This window comes from Saccopteryx leptura, chromosome 5, assembly GCF_036850995.1.
Source record: "Saccopteryx leptura isolate mSacLep1 chromosome 5, mSacLep1_pri_phased_curated, whole genome shotgun sequence".
Lineage (NCBI taxonomy): Eukaryota > Metazoa > Chordata > Mammalia > Chiroptera > Emballonuridae > Saccopteryx > Saccopteryx leptura.
In genome coordinates, this window is record NC_089507.1 from 72,504,900 (window position 1) to 72,517,778 (window position 12,879).

The 12,879-nt window shown below is 37.2% G+C and overlaps 1 protein-coding gene across 3 annotated transcripts in view; it reads left to right on the top strand.

The window, feature by feature from the left end:
* Window positions 1-12,879, top strand: part of CCSER1 (coiled-coil serine rich protein 1) — a 1,510,224-nt gene that overhangs the window by 145,938 nt on the left and 1,351,407 nt on the right. For all 3 annotated transcript variants that reach the window (XM_066385743.1, XM_066385744.1, XM_066385742.1), the window contains exon 2: window positions 9,345-10,703. In XM_066385743.1, coding sequence (XP_066241840.1) covers window positions 9,386-10,703 — 1,318 coding nt within the window. In that variant the 5' untranslated portion in view covers window positions 9,345-9,385. The remainder of the gene's footprint in view (window positions 1-9,344; window positions 10,704-12,879) is intronic.

Below are 12,879 nucleotides of genomic sequence, written 5' to 3' on the forward strand. Positions count from 1 at the left end.
GCTGGCCCTAGCCGTTTTGCTCAGTGGTAGAGCGTCGGCCTAGCGTGCAGGAGTCCCGGGTTCGGTTCCTGGCCAGGGCACACAGGAGAAGCGCCCATCTGCTTCTCCACCCCTCCCCCTCTCCTTCTTCTCTGCCTCTCTCTTCCCTTCCCGCAGCCAAAGCTCCATTGGAGCAAAGTTGGCCCAGGCGCTGAGGATGGCTCTATGGCCTCTGCCTCAGACACTAGAATGGCTCTGGTTGCAACAGAGCAACACCCCAGATGGGCAGAGCATCACCCCCTGGTGGGCATGCTGGGTGGATCCCAGTCGGGCGCATGCGGGAGTCTGTTTGACTGACTCCCCATTTCCAGCTTCGGAAAAATCCAAAAAAAAAAAAAAATTAAAAAAAAAAATAAAATGCTAAAACTGAATAATTAAACTATTTATTTATTTAATATGAAATTGAGCTGAACTTGTATTCAGGAAGGATATCAACAGGTCAATAATATTTTGGGTCAAAAGCAAGTTAAATGAAACTATTTTAAGAGACAATTTTTTATTTATTTTATTTAAAAAAATTTTTATTATTAAGTGAGAAGTGAGGAGTCAGAGACAGAGTTTCATATGTGCCCTGACCTGGATCCACCCAGCAAGTCCTTTAAGGTGCGATGCTCTGCCCGGTGGGCTGCAACTCCATTGCTTGGCAGCTGAGCTATTTTATATTTTAGCACCTGAGACCAAGACCTTGGAGCCATCCTCAGCATTGGGGGCCAACTTTAGTCAAACTATTTGAGTCATGGCTGCAGGAGGGGAAAAGAGAGAAAGAAATAGGGAGGGGAGAGGGGTGGAGAAGCAGATGGTTGCTTCTCCTGTGTGCCCTGACCAGAATTGAACCTGGGACTTCCACACACCAGGCTGATGCTTTACTGCTAGGCCAACTGGCCAGGACCTCTAAGAGACAATTTAAAAAGTGTATGCAATATTGGCTACATCACTATTCAGTGATAGGTATATAGATTATATAGATAGGTAGATAGATAGATAGTTGTACTAATTCCAAGCCCCATTGACATATAAGTACTGCTGCTCTAATAACCTTTCTATGCTTTTCAGGATTAACTCAGGAAATGAAAGTATTAGTCTGACATAGACAAAGTTAAAATTTCCAGTTGAAAGAAGTTGGGAAGTTACAAACTAAATTAAAATACATTTTCTGTGAAACAGCACAAGTATGATTAATTGTTCCTTATAAATTATAGTTATTAAGCAGTTGTCATAGGATAGACCCTGTGCTATGTGCCTTATTGCATTTACTTGATTCTCATAAAAATTCTTTAAGACAGTACAACTATTATCCACAGGCTCAGACTTTAAGTAACTTTTTAAGCCAGTCTACTCTTATGTGTAGAGATGAATTTAAATCTAGATAATCTTGCCTCAGAATTACATTCTTAACAGTTACACATTCATTGTATGTAAACCCCAGAATATATTTATATATATTGCTCTTTAAATATAAATGCAGTCTCGGTATATACTGAAGCCTAGTCACATGTATTTATATATATGGCTTTTAGATTTCTTTGTTCTGTCACTGTGAACTTCTGTCTAATCTCTAGTCAAAAGCTATTCTTGCCTGACCAGGTGGTGGTGCAGCGGTTGGAGCATTGGACTGGGATGCTGAGGACCCAGGTTCGAGACCCCAAGGTCGCCAGCTTGAGTGCGGGCTCATCTGGTTTGAGCAAAGCTCACCAGTTTGGACCCAAGGTCGCTGGCTCGAGCAAGGGGTCACTTGGTCTGCTGAAGGCCTGCGCTCAAGGCACATATAAGAAAGCAATCAATGAACAACTAAAGTGTCGCAACAAGAAACTGATGATTGATGCTTATCATCTCTCTTCGTTCCTGACTGTCTGTCCCTATCTATCCCTCTCTCTGACTCTCTGTTTCTGTAAAAAAAAAAAAAAATGCATTCTTTATTTCTCTGCTTTCTCTGTTATCATTCATTTCTGGTCACTAAAGAACTAAGATCATATCTGCCTGGGTCTCAAGATTACATGTTTTGTTAAATATGTATCATGACCCATATCCTTCCATTAATTCAGAGATGGGACTCATCTGCTTTCCTAAATTCTACTAGAATAATCTCTTTGAAATGTATTCTCCTTCCCTATGGTAACATTTCCCATTATCATGCTAATTTGTCATCCCTCCCACTCTCTTTTTACCTAGGGATTGATTTATACAAATGTAATAAGGGGCAATCTATCACTGCTTATATACCATACTAAATCATTTTTAGTAGTCATGTAAAGTTAGACATTCTGATGTAATCAAGAATTTTTCTGGGTTATTTTCTGTTCACTTAAAAAAACCTGTATTCAGTGTGGCTAAATTAAATGCAAATATAAAAAATTGGTAATTAAACACATCCAATCAATGATATGATTTCTGACTCTACCTTATACTGATAATCTCATTCTCTTTCCTGTGACCAATCACCCACATGATCACCATGAGTCATTCTTTTAATGTGTCTCATCTTGTCCTCACTGACCCTACTGGCTAAAGTGGCCCTTCATCATGTTGTGCAGGTGATTTATCTGTTAAAAATATTTTCATTAGTTCTCAGTTCATGTAAGGGAAAACAATAAAACATGTTGGAAAAACATTTAAGGATACATTACAGTATAAAGTATAAAAATGTGGAGGTGAAATTGTGTGGCTTTTGTAATAGACTCTGGAAGGCTTTCCAGCTAAACACTAACCACCTAACAGGTGTGAGCCTCATTTAAATTTGTGGATAAATGACACAATTAGATAAGATTGTTTTAGAAATTCCTTCAAGCTATTATCCTATTTAATTTTGATAAAAATTGATCAATGCCTTTTGATGTTTACATATGATTTATTTTCTGCCATCACTTTCTTCATGTTGAAAAATTGTTACCTAGAGAATATTTGGTTCCATTTTACCATGTATCACAAACTTTTCATTGTGGTCATTTAGGCTTTACTGGATTATTCTCTAAAATCTTTTCTGAGAAAGAATAGAGCTGGGACAGGATTTATCTCATACAACATTTATTTCATAAACATTTAAATTCCAATAAAAATGTATACCTTGGGGAGATTCATCTGTGGTTAGAATACTGATATCAAATTATATCTCTCTCCTTATTATTTTTAGGTGATTTTCTTAAATAGAATGTTTGGGACAAATTATGAAAAGTAGTTCATTTTCATAATCCCTGTATATATATGTGCTACACCTCAGGACTACTTGTTTGAATGCATTTCATCAAAAAGGAAGAAAATGCACAAATGCTCTAATATCAAGCAGAATGTTAAATTTCTATGTTGTACCTTCTCATCCTTAAAAGAAATCACTATAAAAATAATTGTTACCCCTGTTCTATTTAATGCTACTGGCATGCCACAGAATTTGATTTGAAATCTTTCTTTTCTTTTTTTGCTAATTACACGTGTGTCAGATGTATTTTTTTGTTTAATTTTGCTATTTTCATAAAACACCACTATGAGGTTTTTATTTTATTTTATTTTAGTTTATTTTTTTACTTTAGAGAGAAGAAGGGGAGAGAGACAGAGACAGAAACATGGATTTGTTGTTCCTCTTATTTATGCATTCACTGGTTGATTCTTGTATGTACCTTCACCTGGGATTGAACTTACAGCCTTGGCATATAGGGATGATGCTCTAACTATTGAGCTACCTGGCCATGACCAAACACCATCAGTTTTGGGAGACAAACAGAAGATACTTTATACTCTCTCAGAAGTGAAAACATCAGGTGACTCTATCACCTTTGGCTCATAGTGAAAAAATAATGATGGCTGTCAAAATTCTAAGGAAATATTTAAAAAATGTTGGGAAAGGAAAAGTTGAGAAGTGTTTTGTTTTGCTTCTTTTACCTGCACAGAAAGACATATCTGTGTGTATATATGGTAATCAGTTTCAAGGATAGGTCTGAAACCCTGAAAGGTTGGTTTATGCCTTTGGATAATGCCTTTGGAATCATGGAAGTTTATTTTATTTTATTTTTTCAGGAATTCTTACATCTTTAATGTACTTTATTTTGACTCTAATTTTAAATAGGTGACATATTAAGAATTCATATAACCCCTTCAACTAGAATCCATATCTTCCTCAACCATGCCAAGCAAGAAAGTCCCTTCTCATTTTATTCAGAATAGATATGCCATATGATGCTGCATTCTATAAGAATAACGATGATGTTTGCTAGGAGATCACTGAATAAAATACTTTCTGGGAGATGTTTGTTAAATTTTGGTGCTAAGGAACAAAGAAATACTGTTTCTTCAGTTGAGATCACACTGAGTTTCACACTTCTAATAAAGTCAGTATGCATCTGTGCAGTGATATTGCTTATAAGTCAGTATATTTGGTTTATCTCTACAGTTTAAAAGGGATAATTAGAAAATGCTCTTTTTATATAGTGAATGTGCTTTTCCAAAGAATATGTTTATGATTGTAAAGGCCCCTGGACAATGTGAAGGTCTGGTCCAACCCATATATTTTTAGGACCTGTTATGTTTGAAGTAAGACTATAACTTCTGAACCAAGAAACATTGGAAGGTAATTGAGAAAATATGTTTATTTTATCTGACTTGGAAATTTATAAAAAAAAATAAGAATATATATATATACAAAGTTTGCAAAGGTATTAAAGGTAATTTCTGATTATAATGAAAATAAAATTAACATGATATATTGTTATATTTGTCTTTTATTAATAATTGAAGTTGATATAATGGCATTCTGTTTTATTAAATTTGTTCAGTGTTGTATTTTCATGTTAGCAGATTTTAGATTATTAAATAATATTATAGTTGAAATGCTTTCAATTAACTTATGAATCTCTAAAAGTTGTAATGCAGCATAATTAACTTAGACTATAGCATTTATGGTAGTGAGGCAGAAAATATTTTTATTTATGTTTTAAATACTGATGTGTTCAAGTTAAAATTTTGTTTTCTGAAATCCATTCAGTCTATAGGTATTAATTGTGTATTATATTAGGCATCGGGGTCTCAAGGCAAAGCAGAGATGGCTTTTGCTACTGAGAAACTTACAGTAAAATGATGAAGTAAAAAAACAGATGTTTGCTATATAAAGTAATACTTGAGAATTTATAAAGGAGTGTTACATCTCAAATGGAAGAGGGTAGGAAGGGGAAGGGAATTTGAGGCATGGCATTCTGGAAGGGATGATGTTATAGAAATAGGCATATTGTCACATCAGAGTTCCAGGAAGGGCATTCTAAGCAGATGGACTCACCTCTGTAAATGCCCAAAAGGTGAAAGCGGACAGAAAATCCACTGCAATCTGTGCAATTAGAGAATGAAATGTGAGGAGGGGAATGATGAATCAGGAGATGTAGATGACATCCATACCTTAAAGCAGCAGTTCTCAACCTGTGGGTCGCGACCCCAGCGGGGTCGCCTAAAGCCATTGGAAAATACATAATGCATATCAGGTATTTACATTCCGAATCATAACTGTAGCAAAATTACAGTTATGAAGTAGCCACCTAAATTATTTTTTGGTTTGGGGTCACCGCAACATGAGGAACTGTATTGCGGGGTCACAGCATTAGAAAGATTGAGAGCCACTGCCTTAAAGAATCTTCCAAAAAAATACGGATAATTCAAAACTATAATATTTTATCTATCTCTTGTTTAGCTGGGAAGCTCTCAGTAGTAAATAAAGAACTTCATTTAAAAGGCTATCAGTAGACAAAGTAAAATCTAAAGGATTTTTATCTCTAACAGATTTTATATTCACTTCATGTGATCCATTCAGTGTGCAAGTATCTTGGTATTTCTATGGAGTTTTAATTAAATAAATTATGAAAAATATATTAGTAACCTAGTCATTTTTATTAAGTGTTTAGGAAAAGGAATAAATTATTATATTTTCTTTAAATTTTTTGTTAGTGAAATTTTTTGAATACTTACTAAAGAGATATGGAATTGAGTCACTCTTTTGTTTATAAACGCTGATACAAATGCAAGAAGTACTGAAGAAGAGGCCAAGAAATATTTCAGTATATATAAATTCTGAAACTATCTCAATAAAAATATATATATTGACATTAATGTACTGAAGACCATAGCTGCAAATCATTATGGTTGATAATGCTCTAATTAGGACAAAATCTTCATTGGGCATTGGATGGAAATAAATCTTACATATAAATGAAAAATCACCCTGAGAATGATGTTAAAGCATTATTGAGAGTGAAATTATGAGAAAAAAATGTATATTGTATTCACTTTGGAAAAATTAAGACTACAAGAACTAAAATGATTTTATTTATATTTTAAACTTTCTTCATCCAAAGTTTTACAATACTTAAATATATTGGGAGTGGTTCACACATAGTATGATTTAAATTCAAATTAAGTGATTCAATTGAAAATCATCCAAAATATCATATGCAAAACTGTTAGATTTTATACCATATGGAATAAATATTAAATATGTATGAATGCACATCTGAAAGAAAATATTTTCCATTTTTTTTCACATACTTCTTTAAGGACATGAAAGTATTTTACTTGCTCAATCTCATGATATATCAAAAAGGATGATAAAATGGATGGCTTGTCATTTTATATGGTATTTGTTATTGTTTAGTTTTGGTTGCAAAGAGCAACAAAATGAAACAGTCTCAGTGAAATTGATAAAGGAGCTGTGCACATTATAGTTAAGGTATTAAGTAAAATTTAGAAACAAAGCAAAACAAAACAGGAACCAAATCATACATATTATGAAAACCAGGTGCTACCTTATGAAAACTAACAGTCACCAGAATAGCTAGAGTGACCATACCAGGAATCTTTGATGTGGAGGCATATCTGAGGCTTGAGTAGCACAGGTTTTTGGCTGTTCACTCTAGTGGAAGCAGCATATACCCTGGTGGTTATGAACTTACTCTGTGGTTAGGTAAGGCTTAGCTTCTTGTTCCTGTTTTACCACTAATTAGCTGAGTTACATTAGGCAAGTTACCTTTCTGCTGTAAAATGTTCATAGTATTATTATCTACTTCCACAGTCAGAAGCATTAAAAGAGATAAATTGTGTCTAAGTACTTGGCACAGCAGAGTTGATGAACTATAGCTGCCATGTTCTCCTCTTCCTTCTTTTTGTCCATTATCAGTACCCTGATATTAATATGGTTTAGACATTTTATGTGCTTCTCCTTCTCTCAGTCTGTAGTCTTATTTGTCTCAACATTACCAGTTGAATTAGCTTTCAATCAAGTCTTGTCTTCAACTCATAGTTATGGTTTCCTCATAATTTCATTATGCTAAAAGTTCTACACAATATTCTTTGTGGTTTTCTTGCCTCTGCCAATGGCCTTATTATTTCTAAAAATTCAAAATCAAACATCAAGGTGAGGAATGTGTCCTAGTTAATTATTCTTTGAGTGAAGTTTCTATTATCAGGACATATACCTTAGGCTGGTCAGTGATTATTTTAAGCTCAGGTTAATTATTTGTTGATTCCCATGGTTTATCTGCTGCTGGCTAACAGAGGCAGTGGCAGGCCATTTTACTCAGAGGGCAATGATCATGGCTGTCACATGCCTACTACATCTAAATAAATAGACATAAAAGTTAAAATTAAACAACTTACCTGTTGGGCAAATGAGTTTGTAAAATTTGTGTTTTTTGAGTTTGCTCACTTTTGTTTTCTTTTTCTATTTTTCTGAAGTTGGAAACGGGGAGGCAGTCAGACAGACTCCCGCATGCACCCAAACGGGATCTAACCGGCATGCCCACCAGGGGGCGATGCTCTGCTCATCTGGGGCATTACTCTGTTGCAACCAGAGACATTCTAGCGCCTGAGGCAGAGGCCATAGAGCCATCCTCAGCGCCTGGGCCAACTTTGCTCCAATGGAGCCTTGGCTGCGGGAGGAGAAGAGAGAGACAGAGAGGATGGAGAGGGGGAGGGGTGGAGAAGCAGATAGATGGGCGCTTCTCCTGTGTGCCTTGGCCGGAAATCGAAACTGGGACTCCTGCACACCAGGCCAACGCTCTACCACTGAGCCAACCGGTCAGGGCGAGTTTGCTCACTTTTATTGTTAGAAAATGATGCTGGGCAGCCCCAGGTATATGTCTGTGAAATTGCAAATTACCTTCCTGCTTGGGAGGGGCCATTGTCTTGCTAATGTTTCCTGAAGGAGAGGGTTTTGTGCCAGAAAGTTTTGAAAAGGAGAGAGAAGAAGGAGAAGAAGTGAAGAGAAGTCATGTTTTTTGCAGAATGAGAGCAGAGAGAATGCAGCATTCTGAGAAAGAAGCCATGATAGCAGGGAAAGAGAGAGAAGGTGTGCAGATGGGGAAGCAGAGGTGAGGGGCTTTTTGAGCTCCACTGAGACTGGTGGGGACTTTGATTCTAGGAGGAACCAAAGAAGATTCTCCTGGTTGTGGAACTGGTGGGAAGCATTTTCCCTGTGTGTTTGCTCATCGGCTGGTGTGAGACTTTAATAAAAGATGGCCTGGCCCTGGCCAGTTGGCTCAGTGGTAGAGCGTTGGCCTGGCGGCAGGAGTCCCGGGTTTGATTCCTGGCCAGGGCACACAGGAGAAGTGCCCATCTGCCTCTCCACTCCTCCCCCTCTCCTTCCTCTCTGTCTCTCTCTTCCCCTCCCGCAGCCAAGGCTCCATTGGAGCAAAAGTTGGCCCGGGAGCTGAGGATGGCTCTGTGGCCTCTGCCTCAGGTGCTAGAATGGCTCTGGTTGCAACAGAGTGACGCCCCAGATGGGCAGAGCATTGCCTCCTGGTGGGCGTGCTGGGTGGATCCCGGTTGGGCGCATGCAGGAGTCTGTCTGACTGCCTCCCCGTTTCCAACTTCAGAAAAATACCAAAAAAAAAAAAAAAAAAGATGGCCTACCATTTTTTGGCTCCACTGTTTCTTTACCATCTGTCTGAATTCATTGGAAACCTGCATGTGCGTGGCCATGACAGTGGCGGCCCCTGGCCATACACTACCAAATTATAGATCCAGTGTGAGTAGTAAGGCTGGGTCTTGAATAATGAATGATCTGTGTCTTCCTACCCAACACTCTTTTGAATAGACTTTAGACTTTAAATATTCTGGGTAATCTTGAAATTTTTGCACCATTATAAAATATTTATGCAAAGTTTTGGATAATTTTGCTACTTATTTATTTTTTCATAAAATCTTAAGTATTGGAATTTTATTATTTATTGTTTTAATATGAACCCAATTGTATCCTTTATGTTGCAAAACAATGATTTGTTTTAAAGTGTCTTATTTATAATTGGATTCTATTGACTTTATTTTTTCTTAATTTTTCCCAGGCTGCTAAGTTGGCTATCACAGTGCAACTTTTGGGGTCCCAATGGGGGACTCTGGATCAAGACGATCTACCCTGGTCTCCCGGTTGCCGATATTCAGAAGAAGTATTAACAGAAGACATGATTCTCTTCCTTCTTCACCCTCCCCCAGTAATACAGTTGGTGTCCACAGTTCCTCTCCTTCCAGCACTAACTCAAGCTCAGGTAGCACAGGTAAACGCAGGAGCATATTCCGTACTCCTTCCATTAGCTTCCACCATAAGAAGGGGAGTGACCCTAAGCAAGAACCTTCCAACCAGAACCTTAGTATTTCCAATGGTGCTCAACCTGGTCACAGCAGTATGCAAAAACTGAGTTTGGGAGAACATATTAAAACCAGGGGAAGACATTCTGTTGGTTTCAGTAGTTCACGAAATAAGAAGATAACAAGATCTTTGACAGAGGATTTTGAAAGAGAAAAGGAGCACTCTACTAATAAGAATGTCTTTATAAATTGCCTAAGTTCTGGCAAAAGTGAAGGGGATGATTCTGGATTCACAGAAGAACAAACTCGCCGTTCTGTTAAGCAGTCAACAAAGAGGCTGCTGACTAAATCTTTCTCGTCTCACTATAAATTTTCTAAGCCAGTTTCACAGAGCCAGTCCATTTCATTGGTCCAACAGTCTGAGTTCTCATTGGAAATTACACAGTACCAAGAGAGAGAACCTGGATTAGTACGAGCTTCTCCATCTTGTTCTGTGGATATAACAGAACGTGCAGGTAGCTCTTTACAATCTCCATTGCTTTCTGCGGATCTTACCACAGCTCAGACACCTTCAGAGTTCTTAGCCTTGACTGAAGATTCTGTGTCTGAAGCAGATGCATTTCCTAAGAGTGGAAGCATGGCATCCCACTGTGACAACATTGGCCACAATGATTCTACCTCTCAAATCTCTCCCAATCCTGCTGCTGTTACAAAGGCAACAATAGACCTTATGGGAACTGTTCCCTGTGCAATTATGTCTCCTGGGAAATACAGGTTAGAAGGTAAATGTAGTACTGAACCTAGTTCCTTACCAGAAACCTCTGCTGCTAATCAGAGGGAAGTGTTATTGCAAATCACTGAACTTCCTCTTATGAATGGGAGTGACTCAGAGACTCACCTATCAGCAGATATTCAAAGAGAAGAGCACGTGACATTACAAAATGGTGATACAATGTTGCCAGCAAGCTCCCCAAGAAAACTTGGATTTTATGAACAAAAAGCAATAACTGAACGTGTTAAAGGGATCCATCCTACATCAGATTCCAGAATAATACCTTCTTCTGGTGACCATCATATTTTTAACAGAACATATGGATATGATGCAAATCCTGTCAAAGGTATGTTGATTTTTTAATATAATAAATATAAATTATAACTTTTATTTTAATTCAATTTTATTACATCATCTCATTAAAACCACATTTTCCTTCCTTATTTTTTACTCTCTAATATTCTTTCATATTTATACTTTGAAATCTTTTCACTACTTTATCTTAAATGTATTTCAATTGTATTATGCTGAAAATGTAATTCGGTAGTATTACTCATTTTTCTTAGTTGTGTTATCCAGAATCTGAACTTCAGAAGAAAGTGGAAAGAAATTAATATTGTTTTCAATGTGGCTTTATCTAAAACATGGAGTATCATGTTTAGAGTTTAGGATATAGTTTTGGCATTCCCTAGGTAATGAAATATATTTCACTATTACTAATACTACTACTACTGGTTCTCCCAATATTGAATGATTTTTATGTTCCATTTACTGTTCTTTGCTCTTTGAATACATTAATTCATTTAATCCTCAAACGATTAAAATCACCCCTATTGTTGTAACCCACTGTACAGGCAAGACAGCTAGAACACAGGTAAGTTAAGTAAATTGTCTAAAATTACAAAGTTGTACATAAATGTTTGAGACACTAATCTCATGAGGTAGGTACTAGTATATTTCCACTTAACAAATGTGAAAACTGAGACTAAGAAATCATACAACTGGTAAGTAGCACAACCATATTACAGCTATTTGAATCCAAAGCTCAAGTTCTTAATGGTTAGGCTTTAATACACATCATGAGCCATCCTCTTTCCAAAACATTAAGAATAATACTGAAATACTGAAAGAAAGGTCAGCGGAATGGCAGTGTGAAAGATACTGCTGATCTCTCCCCTTTAAATTGAACTATAATGTGAAGGAACACCAGCTGGGCTTGCAGGTGCACACCTGAAAGATACATGCACCAAGGGACTAAAGGTGGGATAGGTTGAAAAGAGGGTGGAAGATAAAATACATTTATGTTCAGCTCTGGGGAGGAGACAAAGCCAGAGTGACTGAGTTTTTTTTTTTTCTCTACTGGACTACTGGGAGGACAGGAAGCACAGGCCATTTGGATTTTGTCTGAGGGGTATACAGAGGGAAACCTGGAGTGACTGGGTCTCCTGTCAGGAGCAGCTGTCAGATGGAGAGGCAGAGCAGGAGATAAACCAAAGTGGCCAGAGCATGGGGTTACGTCAGCGTTCCTGCAGTCAGCCTGTAGCCCACACTCAGCAAAGACAGGAAAAACTAAACTGCAGCCCCAGGCTCCCAGATCCTGCCTCCCTCACTACACGCTACAGAGAGTGGCAGAGACAGACCCCTCTGGACAGCGAGCTCCAGAACCACTCTCTTCCCTGAAGAACAGTGTGCTCTGCGTCTGGTTCCCTGTTCTGTTGAGACGTGGGGAGGAGTGCTTGGAAGATTGAGATTGCCATTGTTAGAGTTGTAAAAGGTGGAAAGCTAAAGTCGTAAAGTCCTCACGACACGCCCCACCTACATCATTGTGACAGCAACAGATCAGCGGAGGACAGCCCAGGAACTCCACAGACATAAAACTTATAATACAGCAACACCTACTGGAAGAAACTTCTCAAAACCAAAATTCATTTTTTTCTCATTTTTTTTCTTCTCCTTTTATTCCATTGAATTTCATTTTCATAAATTTTTATATATTTTATTCTTATTCTTTTGTGTGTGTTTTTTTGCTTTATAATCTTTTTTCTGTAGTTTTTCTTGTCATAATTTTTAAAATGTTTATATTTTTTGTATTTTTCATTTTTTTAAGCTGTGTTTTTGTTAGGGTTCTTAACATCACCACTCTCAAATGCCATCAAGAAAGAAGAAATCGAATACCATGGCTACACAAGACAGACATGTAGTTCAGAAAGAAAATGAATAATCTCCAGAAAGAAATCTCAATCACATGGAAAACTTGGAGTTCAATAGAGAATTTAAAACTAAAGTTCTGAAAATACTCAATGAGATGCAAAGAAGACACTACTAGGCAACTTAATGAGCTCAGAAAACAAAACAAATACATTAGCAAGGAGATTGAAACTTTAAAAACAGAGATGAAGAACTCATGAAGTACATGAATTGAAAACTGAGGTAGCAAGTTTAGCTAATAGAACAAGCCAGATATAGGAAAGAATCAGTGACATTGAAGACAGGCAACTAGAGAGATGTTATAGAGAGAAAAG